Source organism: Caenorhabditis briggsae (genome assembly GCF_000004555.2).
Source record: "Caenorhabditis briggsae complete genome, chrIII, whole genome shotgun sequence".
Taxonomy (NCBI): Eukaryota; Metazoa; Nematoda; class Chromadorea; order Rhabditida; family Rhabditidae; genus Caenorhabditis; species Caenorhabditis briggsae.
Window position 1 is genome coordinate 6,103,743 of NC_013490.2, and position 14,119 is coordinate 6,117,861.

A 14,119-nucleotide genomic window follows, 5' to 3' on the forward strand; every position below is an offset into this window, starting at 1 on the left:
TTCCCTTTCATGTACTGAGCCTCTACGTGGCGAAAGGGATCAACAGACGAAAGTCTGGCTAATCAGTACACTTTTGAAACTTGTCATTTTTCATAGTTTTTGTTGATATGTTCAGGAATATCTATATTTGAAATGTTTTCAATAAATTACTTTTTATTACATCTTCCACTTAATTTTTCTCTTTTCCAAGCCCGTTTCCAAGAAGGAAGAATCAAAATTGGACACCTCTTCGCTGGAGGTCGTGATCTACTGATCTTTGGAGTTGACGTATAACTAGCAACTGTTGTTCAGTAGACCTGAATAAATGCAGACTAATCCAACAAAATTTGCAAGATTTTGTAGACATCAGAATAAATCTATTTGACACCAATGCATTTATGAAATGTTTTCGGCCGATGCTTTCAGACCTGCTATACTTGCTCATGCAGGATTTTTTCAAGCAAAAAATTTACTGTCCTCTCCTTCTCTGCTGATTTTATTTCGGATCAGTTGAAATTAGTTTTTTTACAGGCTTTGGTGGTCCGATCCGTAGAAACCACGACATCCAAAACAAGAACTACAGTAATCAAAACTACAACTACATTAATCATCCCTGCAACTAAAGTAAACAGTCCCACAACTACAGTAACCAATCCTACAACTATAGTAACCAATCTTACAACTACAGTAGTCAATCCTACAACTCAATCTGTCCAAGTAATAACTTCACTCTCAAATTCAACTTATCTCTTTTTCCCCATTATTCTTCTTTCAATATCAATTCATATGGTGTTTCCGTTCGCTAATTGAGTATATTCATAAAAAATTTTCGCACAATTTTTTTCATATGAAAATGCAATCAAGAAGGATTAACAAGAGGTGGAGCTTGCGCACAACTGACAGGAAATTGAAATTTGATTTGGGGAGAAGTGAGTGTCGGTCTTCAGTCGTCGTATCAGTCACAGCTGAAATGAGGTTTGCTTCAATTTTTCTCTTGATTTCAATGTTCATCTCGGCTCGAGGAGCACCTGCTCCACAGCTTGGACTTGGGAACTCGATGCAGCCAGAGGTTCATGCGACTGGTTAGTATAAAAATGGTTAGATGAGCTCCAAATAGTTGACTTTTCAGGTCTTATTCCAATGATTACTGGAACAAATGTTCCTGACTCAGAGGAAGAAATCGATGCACCAATCTATGATGAACGTGAATTGGAAAGAGTTCGTGGCCTCGTCAAGCAAACGGCTGAAAATGGAAGAGACCCAGAGAAAGCACTCGGAGGATACATAAAAGATCATCCGGGATTCATGTCGACAGTTGAGACTCTTCGGATTTCTGAGTTAGGAGAGACCAGAACACTTCCACCGGCATTATCCACGTCTCCTGGACCAATCTTCACTCTTGCCAATAGAGTCCCGACGATTACAACAAATAGGCAATCTAAAGAAGCGTCAACTACCACTGGAATCACCACTGTTCAAGCTTCGACTATTACAGCAACCACTGCTTCGACCGCCACTACCACCACTTCGGATCGTTTGGTTTCTTCATCATCTAACACCCCCACCACTACTACTGCAGCTGTTAAGGCCCATTGATCTCGATTGTTTGAATAAAGTCACCATGTTAATAAACAACTATGTTTTGTGTTTTAAGTAGGAAAAGTTGAGATTTCCAGACAAAGGGCTCTTACAGATTTTTAGAAATTTAAGAACCTCAAATTTTTCGATTCTTCGATTTTTAGAAATTTCAAATTTTTTCAGATGTTCAAATTTTCCGAAATTCAGAAATTCGGAAATGCAGAAATTCAGAAATTTTGGATTTCTGAAAATTCTGAATTTCTGAAAACCTTTGATTTCTGAGTTCTCCAAATTCCAATTTTCTGGATTGTTCAGTATTTCAAAATTGTTAATTTTTTTGCATTGAAAATTCCAATTTTGAAATTCAGAAAAGGGTTTCAATTTCTGAAATACGGAGTGTCTGAAATTTTGGAATTTTGAAACACTGATTTTCAGAAATTTGAACATTCAGAGTTTCGGAAGTTGAGTAATTGATCTTTGGAAAGAAAACAGTATCTGAATTTCTTATACCGAAATTGTCAAAATTCACTTTCTGGAATCGTGAAAAAATTGAATTCTGAAATCTCAGATAACAACTTATCTGCTTCTGAAAGCTCATTTGCTGTGACTTCTGCTCTGGAAAATAAACCAAACATCGAAAATAAAAAATGTATTTAATTAAACTATTAAACACCTGTTTATTAAATCATAAAATAACTCTTATATCACATAAATTCAATTTACCAGTCTTCACTATACAAATTCTCAGTTCCAGTTAAAAGTTTTCAGAGTTCGTCATGAACTTTTGGCTCAAGCTCTGGATACACATTCTCGATGAACCATTTCATATCCTTACACTTCAAACGATCTCTCACTTTGATACTTTCACTGATATCACCGAACACAACCTTCAATCCACGTGGCTTCGCGGCGAAAAAGTTCTTCTGGAATTGAAAAGATTCAATTACATGGAATCTTGAAATAATTCATAAATCAAACCTCATAATCTCCCAACCAAGTCTTGGCAACTCTTACAGCATTGTAAAGAGCAGTGTCCATTCCTGGTTTGGAAGTGTATGGGCGACGCATTCTGAAGACGTGGCCGACTCGGGAGCACGGAGCAACAACGACTCGTCCACCACACAACCAGGCCTTCAGGGACAGCTCGATGTTTTCAGATCCCCAGATTTCCATTCCCATGTCGTACTCTCCCAATTCAACAAAATATTCTCTTCTCATAGCAAGAAGACCTCCTGGCATTGCTGGCGAGCTGAAATTTCAGATTTAGTTGAGCAAGAGTTACCCAACGTTTAAAATTTCTTACTTGAATGGCTTGACATTGTTTTCTGGAGTCTCGAAGTATTCCCATGGAAGGTAAATCCATTTGAAAGTAAGTCCCCAATCGAATCCACTCTTTGCAACCATTGAAGACGAATAATCAAAAGAAACTGGGTTGATAAGGTCGACAACAGGAAGTACGATGCTGCAAGTTGAAATTTGGTTAATTTCCAAGATCTGTGGTACCTCTTTGGATCTTCCTTAATTGGTTGCAAAAGTGGTTCCAACCATCTCTCGGCAACTTCACAATGCGAATCCATGAACACAATAACTTCTCCAGTGGCGAGTCTTGAAGCATGAACCTTAGCACGGATCAACCCCTAAAACTTTCTCTCTATTTTTCTTGATTTTGATTTCTGAATGGTTTCAACCTGTCTGTACTCGCTTCTATGAATAATCAACTTGTCTTCAAGTCCTTTCAATTCAGCATATTTCTCCAAATGCTTCGTCAAAACATGATCCTCTTCAGAAGCATCTTCATAGAGGACGATCTCCTTCAAAAGAGATTTAGGAGTGAATTCAATCAATCCATTAATCATTCTAAGAATTGTGGAAAGTGCCTCATTATGATGAATGACAACGACGGAGGTGGAGAATGAAGCATCGTATTTCTCATCCTCGCATCTGAAAGTTGCAAAGATTTTGGATGAAGTCTATTTTCCAACTTACAGCTTGTGAGCTTGTTTTCCAACATTTCTCAATGGTCCCAACTTCTCTGAAGATAGAGCATCAAATGCGAAACTCTTGATTCCCCAATCAGTTTTTTTGGCTTCCTGAAATTATTTGATAAAAACATCTATGCAATTTAAAGCAACTTACACTTTCAGAGAGATCATCTTTAGCAGTGGTATGATTGCATTTTCGCTCTGCTGGAGTTTTAAGAGCCAACCAGCCTTCCAAGCTGAAAAAAAATGAATAGGTAACTCAGATTCAGATTCAGAATTCAACTTACTTCTCATAAGGATCCACGTGTTCACATTTCGGTAGTTTCTCCTTCTTCTCCTCTTCTTTTTCATTGCAAAAACCACTCCACTGCACAGTAAAACACACAAAATTGAGGTCACGACAGTTTGTCGCATTCTGGAATTAGGAGTTTTGAAAATTGGGAAAGATTTGAAAAACATAGAATTAAGAGAATCAAGAACCACAACTGAACAAAACGGTCTCCAAAACTTCCTTCTTCGCAAATCGAAATCTTCTTTTTTTCTTGAGAAGAGAAGGAAAAGGGAAGCAGAACGATTCCAGTTTGTCTCCTCCCATGAATTTTCATTATATATCCTCTACCTTCTTTTTTTTTCGGAAGATTCTGTGTCTCTTTTGCAAAAACTATTCTTTCTCATTCTCGTTTTCTTTTCCTTCTATTAGCTTTTTAGAAGAAAAGACAGTGTTACCATTTTTGACACATAGATTCTACTGGAGATTCTTGAAGGAACAGGAAAAAAAAGAGAAACAGCAAAATACTCGAGAACCTGAACAATGTGTGAAACCCATCTCTATTGATGGGAGTATAATTGAGGCCAAGGCCAAAATGAATGAGAAAAAACAAAGACTGCTTGTATTAAGAAAAAAGGGTTGGATGTTCGTATGGATGACCTTGTTTCTTCTCATCGAGATTTTTATCTTCAGAAATGGATCACTGTTTGATATTGCGGTTTAAAAGAAATCCTGCAAAGAAATTATGGAAATGAAACAAAAATGAAACACTGGAATTCCTGAAAAAGTTCTTGAAGTGATAAATGAGTCATTTTAAGACTGTCTTCGATGTAATGTGATTTGGGAAAATATGAACTTCCGGAGAGTGGTCAAAGAATGCTAGACAATATTTTTGCAGATCATTTTTGTTGAAATTCAGTTGAAATTGCTTCGAACGCGTTCGTATCAATTTTGGAGGTAATGCGAAAATTGAGTAGTGTCTTGATAAACTGTGCCACGGCTCGGAGCTATGGAAGAGAAACGCCGGTGACCGTCGCCGAAGGTCCCACAACGACAACTACCGTAACCAAAACATATGTTCATTGTCCGGAGTAATTTTCTCGAATTCCGTGCGTCCTCAGTCAATTTTTTCACAATCAAATGTTTTGTTTTTCGATTTTTCTAGATAAAAATAACATAAACCTGACGGAACGCAGTGAAAAACGAGAAAAAAATCTGGAAAATGAAAATACTTTTAGGTTGCTGTAGTTGTCGCTATGGGACCTTCGACAGAGGCTACCGTCGTTCCTCTTTCACAGCTCTGGTTTTTGTACCGAAATAATAACCGTTCTTTCCGATTACTTTCTTTCGTTTTCGTTTATTTCGGGTTTCAAATCTTTCCGATTTGTTCAGTTGTTCTCTCTGAAAACCTAATATATTACGCAAAAACACACAACTTCCATACTGTAATCCTTGCGGCTTCGTAAAGTTTAATGTTCTTGGCTTGGCGCGAGCGGCAACATTCAGTGTTTTCTTGATTGCTTGATTTGTTTTCATTTTTGTTGCTCGATTCGTCATTTGTGTTGCATGATTTTTTTCAATTGCTTTTTCTTTTTATCCCTTTTCCAGCCAAATGTTTTATTTTTGAACAATTTTCGTAACTTTTTCTTATTCCAGTACACAAGATGTCAGAAGCTTGGATCACACTGGCAACCAACGATCGGTACGCGCAAGGTGCGCTCACTCTGCTCAACTCGCTTCACTCATCGGGAACGAACCGAAAAATTCATTGCCTAATTACCAATGAGGTATGTTTATCAGCAAAGCTATCGAATACATTAGAAGTTGTAGATCTCTTCAAGTGTTCGCCAGGAACTCGAAGACAAGTTTGATGAGGTCACTGTGGTAGACGTTTTCAACAGCAACGACTCGGTATGAGATTTTAGTCGTTTTTTTCGTCTCAATTTTATTATTTTTCAGGACAATCTCGCGTTGATCGGACGACCGGACCTTGGAGTCACTTTCACCAAAATTCATTGTTGGCGTCTCACTCAATACACCAAAGCCGTTTTCCTCGATGCCGATACAATGGTCATTCGAAATTCCGATGAGCTGTTTGAGCGTCCCGATTTCTCAGCAGCGGCTGATATTGGCTGGCCTGATATGTTCAACTCTGGAGTTTTCGTTTTTTCGCCTTCCCTGGAAACCTATCGAGCTCTTGTTGCTATCGCCACTTCATCTGGATCCTTCGATGGAGGCGATCAAGGTCTTCTGAACGAGTACTTCTCCAACTGGCGCGACCTCCCATCCGCTCATCGTTTGCCATTCATCTACAACATGACTGCTGGCGAGTTCTACTCCTACGCGGCCGCCTACAGAAAATATGGCGCCCAGACCAAAATCGTCCACTTTATTGGAGCTGAGAAGCCATGGAGCTCGAATACCAGAGAAATCGGAATCCACAAAAGCGAGCACTGTCAACAATGGCACACATTCAGTCAGCAAAAGTTTTCACCAACGAAGAAGGCTCAGGGACCACGCTCGTCTCAAGTGTCTCACGATGATACGGAAATGCAACGTGTCGCATGGGAAGCTGGACATCCGGACTACTTGGGAAAAGACGCTTTCAAGAACATCCAAAAGGCACTTGATGAGAGCATGGCTGATGCGAAACCTAAAGGCCAGTAGATCTGGTATCGTATATTCTCATTTTGTTTATATTGCATTTTAGCCAATTAACATAGCTTCACAGATTTATTATTATGATTTAATGCAATAAGTAATGTTCTTGTGTTATAAGTGTCGGTTAGATTAAACCAATTTAAATATAAGAAAGAGTGTAATAAATCGAATTCTGCGGGAAATCTTTTTTTAAATTATTTACCAGATACAAACCACAGAGACAAGACAAACAGAAATTGGTAATTTTACCCTAAAACTTGAATTTCGAAGATTCCAAAAAATTAGAAACTCGGGATTTTCCGAACATCCTGGCTCCATCGATTTGATTTTCATATGACAATATTTATTCTAAACGAAATCATATCGATCACAAAACGAAAAAAGAATATTAATTGTAAAATATGTTAAAGAAATGAAATCCAAACGAAAAAGTTGTATGTATGGATAAAAAGAGCTCAAGATTTTGGTTTCAGGTGTCTAGAGAGCCACTTCCATAATCCTCCTTTCGCCGGCTCCATGTTCTTTGATGGATTTTTTCCAGTAATTCTGAAACATGTTTTTTAAATTGGAGTACACTTCCTGGCGTGATGGTGTTTGCAGAAATAAAGGGTATTTTCCTACAGTAATTTACTGTATTCATCGCTAACGAAAACACAAAAAATATAGACAACTGAACAGAAAAACTAACTTTCCCATATAAACTGGAACGTGACGATTCGTGTCCCAAAGAATTGCACAAAATGGATAAGGAACGATTTCGTTGTCCTCCGACTCTTGGATATTCCGTTTTGTAGGAGCATCTGCATTACAATCTTCGGCGGGAATTCTGAAATCATTTGAAATTTAAAACAATACGAAATTTCTTTAAAAACCAACCGAGTGCTTGGAGAATTATGAAAGTTAAGAATGGAAAAGTTCTGAAGGTGTCCCACTTTGTACATAGAACCACCAGGTGACGGGATAGCACTAGGAAAGGCAAGATCTCCAAATCCTCCCTCTGTGAATGTCTCATCAATGTCCACGATTTTCTGAAGATTTTACACTTTTTGATAAAATTGATTACTGTACCTGAAGTCGCTCTGCAAACCGATTCGGATGAAAATCGCTTTCACCCCAATATGGGAAATATATATTTTCCTTTCTTTTCTCAACCATCGGTGTAGTTGCACTCAATTTCCTCTCGCATTTTCGAACAATACAAGGAGCAAAATGGAATTGCTCATCGATATGAACACGAAGCTCTTCATAGGAACACAGATTTCGAGAGAAATTGTAGATGAGGACAAAGCAGAGATCAGGTTTCACACAGGGTAAAACTATCGAATGCCAGGCTGGAAATTAGAGAGAATTAGATGAAACTGCTTAAAAATGTTTCTTACGCATTTCAGATTCTCTTTCACGAATTGCCAAGTTTGGTGTAGCCGCCACACGAAAGTATACGGTATCTTTTAATGTGTAAAGAAACTTGACATCAAAAATATCAGGGCGAATTGCTACATTCGCATAGCTGATCCACATAAGAATTGGGGATTTTTTAGCAAGTTCAACCGCGTTATTTCCTTCTTCAGCTGGTTTCGTTTCCATATCAACCGAGTCAACGTCATCATTCAATGATTCTTCATCCCATACATTCACCACGGTTTGTCGCTCGAAATTCTTTTCTAAATTCTCTCTTATCCATGCTCGATGCTCTTCCGCTCCTTCAAAAAGTTTCAATTCAACAAAGTAACGACGGAGACATTCGAGAGTTTTCAGATGAAACGAAACGGCACATGTTGGATGACAAAGAATACGTCGAGCAGTTTTGATGTGACCTGGTTTCGATGATTGATTCAATTCATTTTTCCAAGTTTTCATGAATTTTTGGGTGATTTCCATTAGATTCTTGTGCTAAAAATAAGTTAATTTTATTAATCTGATAGAATACTGTACCTGAACTTGAAGAGCCAACTCTCCGGAAGTGGAGCTCCAACCGAATTCTGTTCTGAGCCCAGTAGTTTTCTATAAGTCAGTGATATCACTACTGATAACAACCAACGAATTGAATTAGAGAACTTGAGAAAAGTATTTTATTTTCGACTACTTGAATATTTCAAATTTTGATTTTATGAAAACTTGATAATTTCTAAATTTTCGAGCTTTCAAATTGTTCCCTCCGACTTCCCGAATATTCAAATTTGAGGATTACCGAGATTTTGAATCTCTAATTTTTTGAACTTCCGCATTTCTTAATTTCCGATTTCAAGAAGTTTTTCGGATGGAATTTTTATACTGGTATTTTCTATTACCGAAAACAAAAACAAACCTCCTGACAAATAGACATCAGAAAAGAAAGTTGAGAGATGAAGTGTGGAAAACTCAAGAAAAACGAATAATCTGAATTGTCGAGCATGTTGCTGAAATCTTAATTTCAGAAATGTCAACACTTCAAAAATATACCCATAAAGTCTATATCCAATCTTCATCCATTTTCTGATACTCTAAACAAGGATTATAAATTTTAAAAATTCCAAAAATCAGTTCAGACCAGAGAAGCGTGCGATAGATCGGTTGTTCCGAAATCCTTGAAACTTTCAGAAATTGGCTGAAGTTCTTCTGCTTTTGACATCTTCTGATATAGTAGCTACAGTAGGCCGGTCTATGCGTCGGGGGTTTCTAGATCCACATCGAATATGAGCTTTTGCAAAGTTCACGTTTTTATTTTAAAATTTATATTCTGGGGTACGAGCTACAGTACCGCTTCTCCTACAAAAAGTAACTTGATGACCCTGAAATCGATTTATCATCGTTTTGAATCTTCGAAATTCGTTTATTATCCAACTAACAAATTCTCACAATGAATACTAACACCTTCATCACTTGCTTCCTCATCTTGTCACTCATTTTCTCCATTGTGGATTCCCGTATTTCGACTAAAGAAGAAGTTTCTCCAAGAACAATTGTTTTCGGAAAAAGTTCGTTTGTAACTTTTTATCCTTGAAATCTTCAATTTTTGTAGATTCTGAGCGACCGAAACGAGATTATCCTCCACGCTCTGTAATGGACAAGAACCATCAGTCCGCTCTACAATGGAGACCGAAAAATCTTCAGCCTCGAGATTTTAAATAGAACTTAATGAAGCTTTTAATTTATATATATATATATTTTTTTTTTGTTAATTCTTTACATTGATTATCAAAAGTTTTAAAATCAGAAAAACGAGACAGTAGAAATTGATTTTTGGAAAACCCAGAAAGTTAGAAATCCGGAAATTAGAAATTCGGAAAATCAAAGTTTTCACAATCAGAGTTTTGGAATCGTTAAAATTTCGAATGTAAATCTCCGATTTCTTGACCTTCTCGATTTCTCAATTTTCGAATTTCTTGAATTCTGAATTTTCAAAATTCTGAAAATCGGAATTTCTAAATTCCAGAATTTCATACGCTCAGAATTATTGAAATTTGCAACGCTCTCCTGAATTTTGAATTTCTTATCCATGATCTGAAATTCTCAAAATTCTGAAAGTTTCCGAATCAGGAAACTCCGAAGTTTAGATCAATCCTCAGGTTTTCAATTTTTTTTCACTTTTTCAGGATTCTATTCCAATTTTATTCTATTTTCGAAAGTCATAAATCTCAAGTCACGACTTAAAACTCAAAAAGCAATTCTTGTACTACATTTTCAATTTTTCTACTTCTCCCCGTATCCCGTTCTCTTTTGATTTCTAATTCATCTCATTTCCATTCCCCACATTCAATAGTGCTAGCTGACATTTGGTACTCTGCGTCTCCACAACAACCCACACTCTCTCAATATCTCTTTTTGTCTCTCTTATCACTAATCCCAACGTTAGACATGCAGCGTTACGTTGCCTATTTTAACTTCTAGTCCTTTCTGTGTCCCTTTTTACTCTTTGCCCTCTTCTGATGCCCGACATATTTCCTCCACAAAATGTGGCTCATCTTCCTCAAAAACCAGTGGTAGCTTTCCAACAACCAAGTAAGCTCTTTTAACTTCGTAGAATCTGAAAAACATTTAAACTTTCAAGGATCCCGTCGAGTAATTGACATGAACAAAGTGATGAATCTGGAGAAAGTTGTGGCAAAAATCAAGAATCAGAATGTGGTGAATGAGGTGGCAAGAGGAAGACATTGAATGGAAAATTGTCGTTCAAATGTTCTAATTGTGAATTGGAATGGTTGAAATTAATGAAATTTTGAATTTATTATATGTTTTTCTTTTTTTTTAGTTAAGAAAAGGGAAATGGGCCAGAACTCTAGACTACTTTGAATTGTTGCAAAAGTTTGTGAAAAATATAAACTCCGAAAAGTTAAAAAACTGATATATGTACTTCAAACATGGTTATATCCTTTTGAAATTATTTTACTATTAGACAAAACTGAATTTCAATCCGTTTTGATTTTCGAACTACCCAACTTTCCCGAATGATCAAATTACTGATTTTCAGAACTTTTAGATTCAGAATTTAAGAGAATTTTAAAAATTCCGAATTCGAAAACTTGAGAATTTCTAAATATTCGAGCTTACGACTTTGTGAATATCTGAATTTGAGATATCGCGAATCGAAAATTTGAGAGTTTAAAAATTTAAGAACCTTCGAGTTTTATAAATTCACAAAATTTTGAACTTCCAAATTTCAGATGATTCTCTGAACTCCCGAAAATTTCTGAATTTCTGAACTTCCGAATTTCCGAATTTCAGAGTTTCAGAACTCGAGAATCGAAAATTTGAGAATTTTTGATTTTTCAAAATTCTTAAAGGTGGGGGGACAGGACATTTTACGGGGGATTTTTGGGGCCAGAGTATGCATTCTACCGTGACGGTGTACAACGCTTAATGTCACTTTGCGTACAGCTGTCGTCCTCGCCTTTATGTATGCAATCGGGAGACCGCTTTCTTTTTGCCCGTGTAGCTCAGTCGGTAGCGGCGCCGCACCCTCAATCCTCGTCCCACACGTTCAACTCCTCGAGAGGCATGTTTAAACGAAATTTCGAGAACATTATTTTTTTCATGTCCCCCCACCTTTAACTTCTGAATGTATTATACATTTTTTTGGGTGTTTTTTGCTTCATTAAAGTATCAAGTCTGATATAAAAAAGACAACGTTTTACATAAAATTACGGGTATTGTGAGCTGGAGTCAGAAGTTTTAAGATTATGTTTAACTAAACCAAAAAAGGAAACAAAGAAAAATGCCTTCATTTTATATATTTTTTCTATCGATAATCACATAGAACAATCAAGTATTCACAATCACATTTAGTTGTTATTCTTGTTAGTAAAGTGTCTCCAAATCAGGCTTTTTCGTCATATGAACATAATAATTGATGACCGAACGGATAACGTTGACGACGTCTTCAGACTCGATTCCATAAGCAACTTCTAACAAAAAATCAGGTAGACGACTCTCGAAACAATCCACAACTTTTAATTGCTGTTCTGGAGGCATACGATTCCACAAATCCTCTGCTGACAACGATTCCCGGAATACTGTGGTTTTTCGGTAGAACTAAATGTTAGTATGGATTACGGTAGATACGAATAGACTACAAACTTCATATCTCCATATCTTCTTTTCCGTGAGAAGGCAATTCATAAAATGGAATTCGATTTCTTTTTGGAAAGACCCAGCGGATCGAATGACAATATCAACTGGTTGACTGTCAGATTGGGAGTACATTTTATAGGTGAATGCCACGCGCATTCCATTTTTCAGACGAATTTTCGCTAGTCCAGAATATGAAGTGGCGATGAATTCATCCCTAAATTCATTGAAATTTGAAGATTTTAATGAATTCTAGAAATTTACCATGTTTGTCCATGTTCCAGAATAGTGAATCTGTTTAAAAATGAAGTACTTCTTTCATATGGAACAGTGTAGTTGGTTCCAGTATTCAGATAAACTCGACCTTGATTATCCATGTGACAGAAGTGGGGATTTTCTGGAATCCCTTTTAGAATACAAGGTCACCGAAACATTTTCTACCAACTTTTGAAAAACAAACTCTTTGGTCCATTATAATTGACCCACTGACAAACTAGACTACGGATAGAAGAGAGAGTTGTGAAGACGTCGACGTCGTCGAGAAACTAAAAAAATTTCAGAGTTTTGGAAACCGCTAGAAATTTATGGAATTCGGTACTTTAGATGGATTACACGTGGAATCTTTCAACATCAAAAAATCGGTAAGAATGGGACATGGGAAAATTGGAGGCATTTCACCGTCGGTCTTTTGAGGAAGAGCAATTCCGTTGGGATGGAGAAAACTTGGAAGTTGATCTACCGTAATCTCCTCTGTATATGTAGTTGTCTCTTCTCTTCCATCTGAAGTTTTTCTTTTTTGATGACGATGAAATGTTTGATAATTGTTGAGGAATTCGATATGAACCGATTCTTTCAGTTTTTCCAGTCTTTTGGAGACCATTATTTTTGGAGACTATTACAGAATTCTAGTAGAGGTTCTGAAATCTTTCTATAATTTTGAATATCTGAAAACTTCGTACCCAAGATTTGCTGCGGAAAGCAGAGGAAGCAGTGGAAATTGCGATATCAAAATTTTCGATTCTTGATATGATCACTGGGATGGAAGATAGGTTTTTGACGACGTGGTTGTAAAATTAAAAAAACTTGTTTTTGATGATTTTACGCAGATATCAAAAGTTTTAGGTATCAGTGATACCGTATCACCTAAAAGTTAAGAATCAGAAAAATGCATTTAAATTGATTTTTATGTATTTAAAATCAAAGGAGATCACAAAAATCAACATGAGAGTTTCAAAACTGATCCAGTTTTGACGATTTTCAGAAAATAAAAAAAATGTGAAAACTTTGGAAAATTTTATTCAATGTCCAAGTTAGCTGAAACTGAAAACTGAAAATATTTTTGTCAAAATAGTCAACATCATCATCCTCGTCGAAACGCTTATCAGTATTATGAAATATTTTCGAAAAAATTGGAAATTTCCGAAAGCTCTGGAATCTATAATTACGAAAAAGCTATTTCAGAAATGGAATACTTTACAAATTTTGATATCTCTGAAATTACAGTAATCTTCAGTTTTTTCCAAGAATTGGGTTACTGAAAACTAGCTGGTGCGCCTTCAGCGCGATTCCATCTAGTTTTTTTTCTGTTTAGTCGCTCCGCTCCTCATTTTTTCTTAAGGGGTCACGTAAATCTATATTTATTTTCAATCTTTTCAAAAGTTGACATCGGGCCCAACAGACGTGTTTTTTGCACATATATAAGGAAGATACTGAAATATCATCAAAATTCAAAAATACTTAAACCCTGAAAAACGAAGCTCAGAAATTTCTAGGTAACCAATTTCAGAAGTGAAAAATAATTAGAAGTTCTAAAAATGAATGTTAATTACATTTCATTTTATTGTTTTGGATTATTTATTCTTGGTTTTTCATTCCCGATTTTTCCTCAATTGTTTTTATTCCACCTTTTTCATTTCAAGCGTCTCCTTCGATTTATTTACATTCCAATTTTTTCCTCGATCTTTCATTTCCAATTCTTCACTTCAATTTTTAATTCTCGATTTGCCAAACAGTTTTATCAAAGAACACCAAACAACCAAACAGTTTTATCAGAGAACACAACATATTAGGATCAGGTTCATAACTATTAACGAGCAGTAAAAAAATT

The 14,119-nt window shown here is 36.4% G+C and overlaps 5 protein-coding genes across 5 annotated transcripts; 2 read left to right on the forward strand and 3 right to left on the reverse strand.

The window, feature by feature from the left end:
• Nucleotides 1-949: 949 nt before the first annotated feature.
• CBG13251 lies at nt 950-1,575 on the forward strand (the record flags this gene model as incomplete). The annotated part of the gene is made up of 2 exons (XM_002641344.1): nt 950-1,061; nt 1,109-1,575. 2 exons carry the CDS (start codon nt 950-952, stop codon nt 1,573-1,575), a joined length of 579 nt encoding a protein of 192 aa, XP_002641390.1.
• A 746-nt stretch (nt 1,576-2,321) lies between these two features.
• Cbr-gly-8 lies at nt 2,322-4,268 on the reverse strand (the record flags this gene model as incomplete). The annotated part of the gene is made up of 9 exons (XM_002641345.1): nt 2,322-2,480; nt 2,536-2,806; nt 2,861-3,019; nt 3,061-3,194; nt 3,246-3,498; nt 3,544-3,647; nt 3,694-3,775; nt 3,827-3,954; nt 4,266-4,268. The coding sequence occupies 9 exons, from the start codon at nt 4,266-4,268 to the stop codon at nt 2,322-2,324; spliced, it is 1,293 nt and encodes a 430-aa protein (XP_002641391.1).
• Nucleotides 4,269-5,471: 1,203 nt separating this feature from the next.
• On the forward strand, nt 5,472-6,474 carry CBG13253 (the record flags this gene model as incomplete). Its single annotated transcript, XM_002641346.1, has 3 exons — nt 5,472-5,594; nt 5,638-5,718; nt 5,767-6,474. 3 exons carry the CDS (start codon nt 5,472-5,474, stop codon nt 6,472-6,474), a joined length of 912 nt encoding a protein of 303 aa, XP_002641392.1.
• A 449-nt stretch (nt 6,475-6,923) lies between these two features.
• On the reverse strand, nt 6,924-9,360 carry CBG13254 (the record flags this gene model as incomplete). The annotated part of the gene is made up of 8 exons (XM_045243855.1): nt 6,924-7,014; nt 7,157-7,294; nt 7,345-7,496; nt 7,537-7,799; nt 7,848-8,358; nt 8,774-8,864; nt 8,996-9,076; nt 9,317-9,360. The coding sequence occupies 8 exons, from the start codon at nt 9,358-9,360 to the stop codon at nt 6,924-6,926; spliced, it is 1,371 nt and encodes a 456-aa protein (XP_045095103.1).
• A 2,382-nt stretch (nt 9,361-11,742) lies between these two features.
• On the reverse strand, nt 11,743-12,892 carry CBG13256 (the record flags this gene model as incomplete). Its single annotated transcript, XM_002641348.1, has 5 exons — nt 11,743-11,976; nt 12,022-12,229; nt 12,277-12,409; nt 12,458-12,557; nt 12,611-12,892. 5 exons carry the CDS (start codon nt 12,890-12,892, stop codon nt 11,743-11,745), a joined length of 957 nt encoding a protein of 318 aa, XP_002641394.1.
• Nucleotides 12,893-14,119: the final 1,227 nt, after the last annotated feature.